Source organism: Idiotropiscis lumnitzeri, chromosome 18 (assembly GCF_059441095.1).
Source record: "Idiotropiscis lumnitzeri isolate Australia: NSW breed Sydney's pygmy pipehorse chromosome 18, RoL_Ilum_1.0, whole genome shotgun sequence".
Taxonomy (NCBI): Eukaryota; Metazoa; Chordata; class Actinopteri; order Syngnathiformes; family Syngnathidae; genus Idiotropiscis; species Idiotropiscis lumnitzeri.
In genome coordinates, this window is record NC_142408.1 from 7590463 (window position 1) to 7602562 (window position 12100).

General features: G+C 43.3%; 3 protein-coding genes across 3 annotated transcripts in view; 1 reads left to right on the forward strand and 2 right to left on the reverse strand.

Moving 5' to 3' along the window:
- Positions 1 to 6009, forward strand: part of rapgef1b (Rap guanine nucleotide exchange factor (GEF) 1b) — a 44071-nt gene extending 38062 nt beyond the window's left edge. Inside the window, exons 16-27 of the mRNA XM_088281144.1 lie at positions 174 to 279; positions 695 to 770; positions 849 to 933; positions 1584 to 1676; positions 2200 to 2385; positions 2488 to 2572; positions 2774 to 2868; positions 2943 to 3021; positions 3107 to 3208; positions 3417 to 3514; positions 3600 to 3728; positions 4074 to 6009. Of these exons, the coding sequence (XP_088137270.1) occupies positions 174 to 279; positions 695 to 770; positions 849 to 933; positions 1584 to 1676; positions 2200 to 2385; positions 2488 to 2572; positions 2774 to 2868; positions 2943 to 3021; positions 3107 to 3208; positions 3417 to 3514; positions 3600 to 3728; positions 4074 to 4224 (1285 nt within the window). The 3' untranslated portion in view covers positions 4225 to 6009. The remainder of the gene's footprint in view (positions 1 to 173; positions 280 to 694; positions 771 to 848; positions 934 to 1583; positions 1677 to 2199; positions 2386 to 2487; positions 2573 to 2773; positions 2869 to 2942; positions 3022 to 3106; positions 3209 to 3416; positions 3515 to 3599; positions 3729 to 4073) is intronic.
- Positions 6010 to 6029: 20 nt separating this feature from the next.
- uck1 (uridine-cytidine kinase 1) lies at positions 6030 to 9668 on the reverse strand. The gene is made up of 7 exons (XM_088281143.1): positions 9467 to 9668; positions 8752 to 8911; positions 8282 to 8378; positions 7640 to 7782; positions 7481 to 7575; positions 7357 to 7405; positions 6030 to 6995 (listed from the first exon to the last, which is right to left on the reverse strand). Exons 1-7 carry the CDS (start codon positions 9557 to 9559, stop codon positions 6799 to 6801), a joined length of 834 nt encoding a protein of 277 aa, XP_088137269.1. The 5' UTR covers positions 9560 to 9668; the 3' UTR covers positions 6030 to 6798.
- Positions 9669 to 10005: 337 nt separating this feature from the next.
- On the reverse strand, positions 10006 to 11965 carry dnlz (DNL-type zinc finger). The gene is made up of 3 exons (XM_088280994.1): positions 11652 to 11965; positions 11427 to 11566; positions 10006 to 10649 (listed from the first exon to the last, which is right to left on the reverse strand). Exons 1-3 carry the CDS (start codon positions 11928 to 11930, stop codon positions 10499 to 10501), a joined length of 570 nt encoding a protein of 189 aa, XP_088137120.1. The 5' UTR covers positions 11931 to 11965; the 3' UTR covers positions 10006 to 10498.
- Positions 11966 to 12100: the final 135 nt, after the last annotated feature.

Below are 12100 nucleotides of genomic sequence, written 5' to 3' on the forward strand. Positions count from 1 at the left end.
AAGTATATTCGTTCTGTATTCCCAAAAAATAAAAGTAAGCTTTTTTCCCCCTCATAAAAATGTCATTATTCTCTTAACTATATGATACTTCTTTAAAATGTTGGGGCATTTTTGTTATTTTTTTCCCCCTTTGCCTCCCCTACGATGCTAACTGTTAAATTTGTGTTTTTCAGGAGGCAAAAGTCAGCAGAGTTGGCGGAGGAGAGCGAGGAGAATGTGGACGAGCTGTCTCTCATCGATCACAAGGAGATCATGAGCAGGATAACACTAAAACAGGAAGTAAGACAAACGAGACTTTTTTTCTTCCTTTTTCTGTTTTTAGCAACAGCGGAAGCACCACACACAGTGAGTTACTGGTAAACAAACAAAAGAAGGAAAACTATAATTGCAAAAAAATATATTCAACTTGTATAAAAATAAGAATGAAAGCTTTAGATGGTGGCAAATCACTACTTTTTGTACAAATAAAACTCACTTCACTTCATAGTACCTTGTGACTAAGATGCCACTAGGTGGCGGCATAGCCCTAATTTTGTGAAAGCGCATCTTTACCGCCACATAGTTCCTTACCACCAAGATCATGTTAAAGCGCTGCTTTTGTCTTAATGTAGCTCCTCTCCATTGACTTCAACATACTGTACAGTGCACTGCCACTATTGCAAATAATTGAAAAAAAATTGACATTCCTCCCCAGAATGATGATGGGCCGGATGTGCGCGCCGGCTCGGGAGACATTTTATTAGTCCACGCCACAGAGACGGACCGTAAAGGTAAAGATGAATTGTCCTGTGTCTCTGTCTGTCTCTTTCTGTGCGTCTCACTCTCTCTGCTTGATCTCCGCCCCGCAGATCTCGTTTTGTACTGTGAAGCCTTCTTGACTACATATAGGACGTTTATAACCCCTGAGGACCTCATTAAGAAGCTACACTACAGATATCCTCTGTTTGCTACCTTTTGACATCTGTGCCGCGATTTAATTTTTTAAATTTTTTTTGCAAATGGTTTATGACTCTTGCCACTACAAAGAACCACTGTTTCTGTGCTATACATTTCAAGCACAGCCACACTTGAGCAATATCGAGATCCCATAGAAAAACGTTTAGTTTTACACTTTTTAAACTATTTTTGGTGCCTATTCAGACTCTCAGAATGTCAGAAAAATGGGAGGCTTGCATATAACATAATTTCCAGGTCACTGCCAGTTGTAGTCCACTGTAAAACTGACACAAAACAAAAGAATTGTACTTTTTATTAATTGATGTCTGCTAGCTTCATGCTAAAATGTAATGCAAAACATCTTACGGAAATTAGCATGAGCAGCAACACATGCAAATAGAACATACAATACTCATAGGTGTATATTTTCGTCACCTCTTCTTACTTGAATATGTTCCATCTCTTTCTGTAGAGCTTAGTGCTGCCCTGCATTTTGTAGGACAACACAATACTACAGATGTTAAAAATGTGGATACAATATAATGCAACTTTATTTGTGTAACGCATTTTATAACAGCCACAATATAACGGCGATTCAATATACCGTAGTTGTTTGAAAGTTTTTCTGTTCCTTGACCACAAAGTACATACACAAGCTTTTGCCACAGTCCAGACACGTTCAAGAAGCGAGTCAGCAAGAACACCTTCTTTGTGTTGGTGCGCGTAGTGGACGAGCTCTGGTGAGTAATTGCACCCATTGCTGCAAAAATGCTGATAATAATGTATGCTACTCAAAAGAAGTTTTGCATATTGTGCTTTATGGTGAGAGACGAAGCACGGTTAAAAAAAAATCCCCTTATGACGAGTTCAATATGACAAGCCCCCGGTGGCCAGGCCTGGACCTATGCGGCCTTGCCGGGCTCAGTTCAAAAAGGGCCATGGGTTCACCATCTGTGGTCGGGACAAAGGGATTGGGTGCTCTGTGAGCTCGGCGGCGAAAAAAGGCACGCAGGGCCCTTGGCGGTCCGATCCTCGGCTTCAGAAACTCTCAGAAAATCTTTTAGGACATGAACTGTCACCTCTCTGGCAGGGAAGCACCTTGAGCTGGTGTGCGAGCAGTGAAGTTCGGACTAGATATAGTCGGGCTCACCTCCATACACAGCTTGGGCTCTGGCGCCACTGAGCTTCTTGTGTCACCGAGCTTTGTGACAAAGAGTTGGAGGTCTCGTTTCAATATGTCTGACAATGGCTCTGTTCTCCCAGCCTGGTGGAGCTGACGGAGGACATCCTGAAGCAGCTGATGGACTTGGTCTTCACGCTGGTCTGCAACGGGGAGCTCAGCCTAGCCCGCGTCCTCCGCAAGAACATCTTGGACAAGGTGGAGCAAAAGAAGCTGCTGCGTTACACCAACTCACTCAAGCCGCTTGCGGCTCGCGGCGTCTCGGCCAGGTACGCCCGTGACCGACACCCACAAAGACCCCAGCCCTCCTTGCCCACCAGTGGACATTGAAAACGCTGATATAAATGAGTGTGTTGGTGTCGTCCCGCCAGGCCCGGAACGCTGCACGATTTCCGAAGTCACGAGATTGCAGACCAGCTGACGCTTCTTGACGCCGAGCTCTTCTACAAAATTGAGGTAGGGCAGCAACCCGTACTCTCTGCAGTCAAATGTACTCCCTTAAGTTAACTAAAATATTTGATACTTTAAATACAATACAATACAATACAACTTTATAAATAAGGGTGCCTGGTCCTCAGTAGTTAATATAAGCGCCTGCTACGCTGCAGCTGGCGAAATGAATTAATGATGCTTGTGTGTTAATTTTGTCTGTGTCAGATTCCTGAGGTGTTGCTTTGGGCCAAAGAGCAAAACGAAGAAAAGAGTCCCAACCTGACGCAGTTCACAGAGCACTTTAACAACATGAGCTACTGGTGAGGAGCAAAAAAAAAAGGCGACAGGAAGCTCCCTTCGCCCATTTTCTGTTTTAACCGTCTGCGTCCTCCAGGGTGCGCTCATTAATCATTCAGCAAGAAAAAGCCCAGGACCGAGAGAAGCTGCTGCTCAAGTTCATCAAGATCATGAAGGTGTGTTTTCACACACCCACAGAAAATGTCAGTTGTGAGAATTTCTGATGATTATTTTTTTAAGTCACTCCACTTCTTTCGACAGCACTTACGAAAGTTGAACAACTTCAACTCGTACCTGGCCATCCTGTCTGCCCTGGACTCCGCGCCCATCCGAAGATTGGAGTGGCAGAAACAGACATCGGAGGTGAGTACATAAAGTCGGGTGGCTCGTCGCATCTCAAGGCAACAGCGTAGTAGCAAACGATCACTGAAAATCTCGGTGGCATGGCAGTGACGCCAATGATGCAAATAGCAATGCCATCCAAAAAACAGTTGTCATATCTCCACCTCCAGATTTGCTGTGCAGGGACAAAACCCTGTTGTGATTTTTTCTTATTTTTTAAACCCATCAGGGATTGGAGGAATATTGCACGTTGATTGACAGCTCATCATCCTTCCGGGCGTACCGGGCCGCTCTGGCCGAAGTGGAGCCTCCTTGCATCCCGTACTTGTTAGTGCAATGCTTGGCTTTTATCACACATACGTATGTACATAAAAAATAATTTGCCCGCCCACTTCTCGTTTTTCCCCCACAGGGGTCTCATCTTACAGGACCTGACCTTCGTCCACCTGGGCAACCCCGACCTCATCGACGGCAAAGTCAACTTCTCCAAGCGATGGCAGCAGTTCAACATCTTGGACAGCATGCGTCGCTTCCAGCAAGTGTGCGTAACCACATGTCCCATCTGTATACAGAAACTCATTTGCTACCCAAAACAGCAACACGTATCCAAGCACAGTCTCCCAGATAAGAAACTGATGAAAAGACCACAACCAAAAGTCGCCATATTGAGACCATGTGAAAAGTTCGATCCACACACTTGAAACACATACACATGAAAACACTCCTTTTTAAGTATTTCTTAGCTCCTCTTACGAGATTAAATATTTTGGAAACGAAATTTGAACTTCACGAGGAAACAAAGCAAATTTTAAGAGCAAATGTAATGAACCCTAACCTGGTAAAAACACAAATGCGGAGAAAAACGTTTTGTTGTTTTTGTTTCCAGGCACTATGAGCTGAAACGCAATGACGACATTGTCTCCTTCTTCAACGACTTCAGCGACCACTTGGCCGAGGAGGCGCTGTGGGAGCTGTCGCTCAAGATCAAGCCACGAAACATCGCCCGCCGCAAGACGGAGCGGGATGAGAAGACTTAAAGGGCCGCTGCCCCCCAACACCGCAAAAAAACAAAAGACATGACCTCCAACTGTGCTTCAATGACACTAACTCCACTTTAACAGACCCGCTGAATGGACGCTCTTGAGTTTTTGGCGGGAGCTAACGGGAGATTCGTTGCAGGAGAACGATTATTGGAAGCTCGAGTGAGGTTTACAAGGGGCCGTACCAGGCCGGGGGACTTCTTATTACAGGGAGGGAGCAGACTCACAAAGACGGAAATAACCAAAGTCTGCTCTCTTGTAAAGTGGAGCCGGTCGGCTGAGTGTGTGACAATGAGGTGAGAAGGTCCATTACACTTTCAAGTTTTTAAACATTTTTGTATTATTATATTATTGCTGTTGGGCGGAATCCTGGCATTTCTAAAATCACTACTTTAAAACATCTTGCTTGAGTTACTTGGAGGGGAACTCTTTTCAGCAGAGATGGAAGTCTCCTGAGATGGGTAAAAATAGATGCGTTAATCGTCTTCATTCTTACTCATTCCATGGACGCAATGTTAATCACAGTACCATTTATAGGCCAGTGGAGGCACTCAGAACATACTGCAAAGAAGTTTTGTTTTGTTTTTTAACCTTGAGTAACCCTTTAAACGCTGCATTTTTCAAGTTCTATCCTACATTGCTATCATATACTGTTGCGCCCCAACATCAACACACCACCACCCCAAAATCATGTACGACCGCTAATTTATTGTGTGTGATGTATGTATGTATATATACACACACACACACAGTACGCTCCGTCCATCACCAAGTCTGGACTTATGCCAACATTTTCTTTTTACTTCACAAAAGCAAACGACGATAACAATATTAATCGTGCCAAACTCTTTTTTCAGAGATTCAGAGACATGAAATGATGAGCAGCGTAATAGGCAGACATGATTCTGTACACATGCATAACCTTTGTGGATAACTCGCTTCCTTCTGGACTTCAGCAAGCCTTTTGTTTTTTTTTTTTTTTATGAGAACACGCTTAGTCAGATGTCTAACTTGACTATTTTCATTCTTGAGGCAACATAATGCTGCACATCTCCTGCGGAGTGACAATTTAAGTGTCAAGAGATTTCTACGCGAGCTTTATTGGGTAACAATGTCTAAAATAACAGTCGTGGTGAAAGACCAATAGTGTCAAGGAGTGAAAAAGTGAAATTGACCATATTTGGAGATAAATAGGGTTTCCGCCCCACAGCGATGATATACATGCACTACTTGCAAAAAGTTTGAAATATTGCATTCAAAGCCTAGTATCCCTTACTTTATGTGAGTAGTGTGTGTGTATATATATATTTATATAGGTATACAGTATATATCACGTGCCATTGAATTGGTCACCTCAACTCAAGCGTGCCACTCCCCTCAAAACAGCAGCGCCAGCTACTGTGAAGTCCTGCGTTGAAGGGGAAGGTTTGTTTGTTAGCTTGTGTAAGAATCATGTGTGGTTACGAAATGTATCATATACACACGCCGCTCCTTTTGTTCTTGGAAAGGACGTTTGTGTTTACCAGAAGAACTTGACCGTCTCTCCTGCAAGTGCTGTACGCAAGCAAAAACAAGGAGAAAGGCAAAAAAGACGGTAAGAGAAATGACTCAAGACGCTGTGGTCGTGTGTAAAAAAAATACAAACACAAAAAAAGGAGAAAAAAAACAATCATGTCGTGTTTGGGAGAGGAGGGGGGGTGAAGTCGTTTGTCATTCCAAAATGTAAATGATTTCCTTTTGTCTTTGGGAGACCAGTCGGAAGCAACGCGTCACACTGTGCCCTCAATAAAAACAAACAGCTGTTTCTATATATGAACTCACTTTAATAGTTTTTCATCATCATTATATATTATTCACAAACAAAACAATGCTTTTACATAGGAAGTGATTAAGGCATTCAATAATCTTCAGTGCGGGGAAAAACACGCATCTCCCTGTGGGTTACAACTTGAAATATATTCACACTCGGAACAAAATCCAAAAAAAAAATGTAGTGATAAATAGACAACAGTACCATGCGTGTATGCGTGCCGAATTTTCAAAGTTGGAAACTTTCCATGGGTAATTTATGGGATAAAGTAGAATTGGAAACTTATCAAGCATTTTAGCAATTTTGATGAAAAAATGGCACATTTCATGCAAGTACAGAGGTACCTTGAACTGTGTTGCCATTTGTCTTGTGTTATACTGCTGCCAATTGGCCGAGACGCGCACAACAAGGTGGAAAACGTCCATTGAATTGAAGCAAAAAAAGTTTCATTTCTTTACACTCTTTGTCATACGTGTATATTTTTAAAAAGTACAGTACAATAGAGTGCCATTTTTCGTATTAAAAAAAAAAGCATAATACAAAAACGAAAAAATTATTGGCATTGACCTTTCTATTAAATTCCCTACAAATTCTCATTGAAAGTCTCCAATTTGGACCATTTTCCAAAGTTCCCGGATGATGGTTACCCGATACTTCCCAGCCCTAGCAACTTTATATGTGTAACAGCAAGTTCCAAAACCAAATAAAGGTCTTTGGGAATAGAGGCGGAAGCTCCCGAATGGTGCCGGCCAGTTTGGCCGCTAGTGTGGCCGAGTGCTGGGCTCCAGCAGGGCCCGCTTTCCGGCTGGGTTGGCGCTGGCAGCGTTCTGCAGGTGGCACTCACCCGCCATGGCCCGCTTCAAACTGCGGCCCTGCCCGTTGACGGCCCCCCGCTGCCACTTGCAGATGTCGCCGTTGAGGATGTCCTGAATGTGCTGCACGATCAGGTTGATAGCCACTGGCGGCACACAAACATGTTAGGAAAATCAGCGGTAATAGATGCCACGCCTTAATCATTAGGTGTGTACCGAGGTTGTTACAGTTAACAACATATAAACGAGAATGCTTTGGGAAAAAAAATTGAAAGCTATAATTAGAACCAAAATGTCATATTTTCATCTTTGTTAAATAATGCCTTCCATTCTAGTAGATGGCATGCCTCACTCTAAGGTGTGTTTTTCAATTTAGCAACCACAAACTCATTTTGTGTGGAAATCATACTGTAGTAGACTTGACAGGGTTCTGTTTTAACAGCTTAGGGGGGAAAAAAATCACATTTTGTTCAGATCATTTCTCTTGTCATGAGAAATAAGCCTCACCCATGTTGTCAACGCCCCTGGGAATGATGACATCCACGTACTTCTTGGTCTAAAACCAGGAGGGAAAAAAAGTGAGGGCGGCGCACTTGCTCAATAAAAGTGGGGTGCAGGAGCTCACGCTTACGGGCAAACAGAACTCTTCAAAGGCGGGCTTGACGAAGGTGGTGTACTGTGACAGGATTTGCTCCAGGTCCCGACCTCGGGTCATGTCCCGCAGCACTGACGAACCAAAACGTTCAGCTCAGCAACAATCCGGGAAAGAAATCCGAACCGTACCCCGTACCTCTCCGAGACAGCCGCACATCGGAGTCAGTGTCCACGAAGAGCTTCATGTGGAACATGTCTCGCACTGTCTGCGGGTAGAAGACCAGGATGCCCTCCAAGAGGACCACGTCGGCCGGGTAAACGGTGATCCTCTCGTCCAACCTGAAGGCAAAGACGGCACACGGTGGGGGAAAAAAAACACCGCATTACCGCCTCCTTTCCGCACCAGTCGGCTAGGAATCTCAAAGTGAATTTCCTCGAGGCCATGCTGTGACTGATCATTTACCAATTTATTTTACTGTAATGATTAGAATGCCGTGTTTAGAATAGTGGGAGCACATAGAACATATTGTCAAGAAAATGTTTGGGTTGACTTCACCTTTAAACAGTCCAGTGACCAAAGAAAGTAATTTGACCTAGAATTCACAGTACTGAATTTCCTCAAATAATGGCCTCCACCACCCTAGCTCTTTTTTTCAGCCAGCATCAAAGTAGAAGAACATGTGACCAGAAGACACAACAGAAGTCTTGGGACACTTTTGGTAGGTTCCTACTTCCGTTTTTTGTTCCCATGTGTATAAATGTCTTAAATATGTTTTAATGTTGATTCATTTTGCTGACTTTTTTTCATGTGAAAGAAGGCCGACATTTCACATCTCACCTGGAATGGGTGACAAAATCGTACGTGGGGACTTGAACCACTTTGCCCTCTACGATGTCCTTTAGCGTTTTGTACATCAGCTCGTTGTCGAAGGCTTCTGCAAGATCAAAAAAAGCAAGTTCATCACTGTTAAAAAAGTGCTGCATCTCCTGAGATAATAGCCTCCATTTTTAAGGGGTTGTGCACATCAGACGATAAATGCTTCCTTTGGACCAGCGAATTATCTTGTGTGGAAGTTACAGAGAGCCACATTTCCTCAATGAAGGTATGTGCCTCAATTGATCATTAGTTGTGTCATCCACTTAAATGAGTCAATACCAAAGGAAGTCATGTGACGTGGAAATCACAAAGAGTCCCATTTCCTCAAATAATGACCTCCACTCGAGGAGATACTGCACCTCAATTAATATCCTATCCCTCCTCTGCCCCCCCACGTTTAATGATTCCCCAAGCACGCGTGTTTGGGCTACCTGGGTGATCAAAGTTGTACTGGCCCTTGATAGCTTTGGCCTTCTGCTCAGCGGTGAGCACGCGGTAGAAGCAGTCCTGGCTGATGATGGCCACCTTCCTCTGGTGGTGGTCCACCTTGTTCTGGCCCAGCAGCTCCATGATCTTGGCGCACACCGTCGACTGGAATAACGCAACCAGAAATAAACATTTCAACAGAAACGCACCATTACACAGCGAGGAGAGACACTTAAGGACATACATTGCATTCACAACCTCACTCACATCTGTGGACAATTCAGTTTTAGATGATGCTAATGCATGCAAACTCCAGAAAGGCCACTGCCAGAATTCAAACTCTGATTCAGAAAACAGTGATTCAACATAATACATAAATGTTATGTATAAGAAACGCGACCCTTGTGAGGAGAACCAGACCGGATAATGGATGGATGCTTTTGCACTTGAGGCGGTTCAGAGACGGTGCGCAGGTGTACCTAATGCTCTGTCCAGCGGGTCATCTGATCGCATAAAATTTAATTACAGAGGGAAGTGAGCGACATTTTTAAAACACCATCACGTTTACGTAAGCTATGAAAATAACGCACGCGTGTATGATAAATGACAAACACGTATTTTAATCGTTGTAATAAATAAGTGGGCGGGCCAACCGTCAGGACAGGCGGCGACGCTATCCTGGCTAATGCTAACGTCCACCGGAGCTTGGTTCGGACAAACCTTTCCGCTGGCGGTCCCCCCGCTGACGCCAATAAGGAACGGCCGGTGGTGCGGCCTCTCCCCGGCCTCCTGTCCGGCTGCGAGGGCCTCCATCGCAGTCCTAACACGAGAAGGGGGCAAAACGAAAGAGGCGATATGCTAACCTGCAGCGAAAAGAGGCTACACTTTAGCAAACAAGCAGGTTGCGTTCTCGCGAGAAGTGATCGGATCATGTGATTGATGTCGTCACACATTGCAGAAAACACCAGAAGTTGCACTCTACCATGAATTCATATCTATTTTGTGCTTCGTCGTACATTACGACGGACGTTTCAATGGAACATATGTTCGTTTAATATAAAATCATGTAAAATGATAATATAAATATTCCAAAGTAGAAATACTGGGCTCACCAGGAAAGGAAGGCTCACGCAACTAGCGTTAGCAAGCGTCACGTTTTGTATTAGTTTTGTAGTTCTACCCTACTTTTTTTTTGGCGCATTAAATAACTGGTTAAATGTACTGTAAAATACAATGCAAAATATTTGTAAAATAAAACATACATTAAACATTGATTTTATTCACAATTAAAAGTTTCCCAAACCCTGCTTCCACCAAGACAATAATGCTCCTTTTTGTTTTACACTGCTGATATAACTTTAGGTTCAAGTTTGAATTGGTAACTGTATTTATTTCTACATTATTTATATTTGGGAACATGAGTGTTTAAAAGAAAAATTGACACATCAAAACTTAAACTATCCATCAGGGTAAAATCTAAGACATGCACTTAAGTATTTTATTCCTGAGCAGCATGGTGAATTAGTGTTGAGCCCATCTGCCTCAATGTTTTGGCGTTCTGGATCCAAATCTTGAGTTGACATGTTTTACCATGTGCTTGTGCGGGTTTTCCCTGACTTCCTTCTTCACAAAAACATCCATGTTGGCTTCAAATAAGACGCTAAATGTCCATGAGTGTGAATGGACTAGAATAGACTCCAGGCCATCCGCCATCCAAATGATGAAAACCACTGGAGAAAATAAACATCAGACTCAAGTATCTTTATCCAAGTCCTTCTTTTTTGGTGTTTCCTGGGGAGGATGTTTCTCCTCGCTGGACTTGGTCAGGACAACTTGAAGGGCGTCACTTCCTCCTAGCCTCTTCACTGTTTCTCCTTTGGCCGCTAGGATCTCCTCGATATTCCTGTAACGTTCAGAGAGTATGTAAAGCGAAACTCACTCAATATGGAAAATTATCACCGTGTCACTTTTTGCAGTTGACTCACTAAACGGTGCACCCATTTTGTGAGGAACTTTTTAAATTCAGCTTTTAGGACGGTACATCGGGAAGTGATAACAACTAAAATTTCACAACTAAAGCAAGCCGCTGTGTGTCTGTTCTCACATAAATCAAAACATAATTTCAACTAATGAAAATCTATCTTAATGCAAATATAATAAATGCCATAGATGAGCTATCACAGTTAAACGTGTTATGGTAATTCTAAACCTTCGGAAAAATGTTACTTTAGCTGCAGCACCACATACAAACAAAGCATATAATGTTTTGGTCAACAAATATGACTGGAATTTAGTAGCTCTGCCTCTTCTTATTGCTGTTAATTACACTGCATGTCCTCTAGTTGATACAAAGGTAGATGCTGGGATGATGCACAACGGATCAGTTCACGGGATAAATCCACTTGTGCTCTCATTGGTCAATCTCCCGCCTTGTATAAATGCCCATGGGTGTGTAAAAAGCCTCTAAAGTCAACTGATATGTCAGAAACAACGCGTCTTTCCGCAATATTGCTGCTGATATTGCTGTATTTTATTCATTTTTATGAAGATTTTGGAAAAATCCAGGAAACACTGAAGCTGCAAAAATTAAGTGCGAAGAGGCGGGGGATTATTGTACTGTGATTTCATAACTATTTATTACTACATTATTTTATTTATTATTTTTAAGAGAGCCACCAACCTCTTCCCTTTCAGATCGGAGAACCAGCCCAGGTTGTCAGCGATAATGTGGTGATTCTTGCATCCCGGACACGTCACGATCACGACACCGTTCTGATACGCTTGCTTGGAGATCTTCTGCGTGGATCTGGTGGTACACACCTGGAAAGAGGTTCGATTTGCAGTAAGTCTATCATTTAGCTTGCCTAACGCTTTGTATTGCACGAACGCGGAGAAACAAAAGCACCTTGCATGTGTACACCAGTTGGTAATGGGTTGACTGGATTTTTCCAACAGCCTCACTCGAGAAGCTTCTCCAAGTGGTTTGGACTCTTTCCGAGTGTGCCCGAAGACGAATATTACACCGATCCAAATTAGAAAGACCAGTTATCGATACTACCTCTGGGTGACAGCGGGGATTAAGTCCACAAACTGACGAATGCCACCACGAACACGGAGCGAAAGTCATCATCGTTCTCGACATTTGTGGCGTGCGTAAGCGAGCGACACAGCCGGTGAGCGCCATGACAGGTGTTGTTTACGTTTGGAGCTGCAGGGTCGTCGCGTGTTTATGACGTCACGTTCATGTTACCGTTCACTTGGGCCACACATTGTGCTTTGTTTTTTTTTTTACTGTAAAGAATTGGATTAATTCGTATTATTCGTTTTATGGACGGCAGAAAATATCATTGTTTG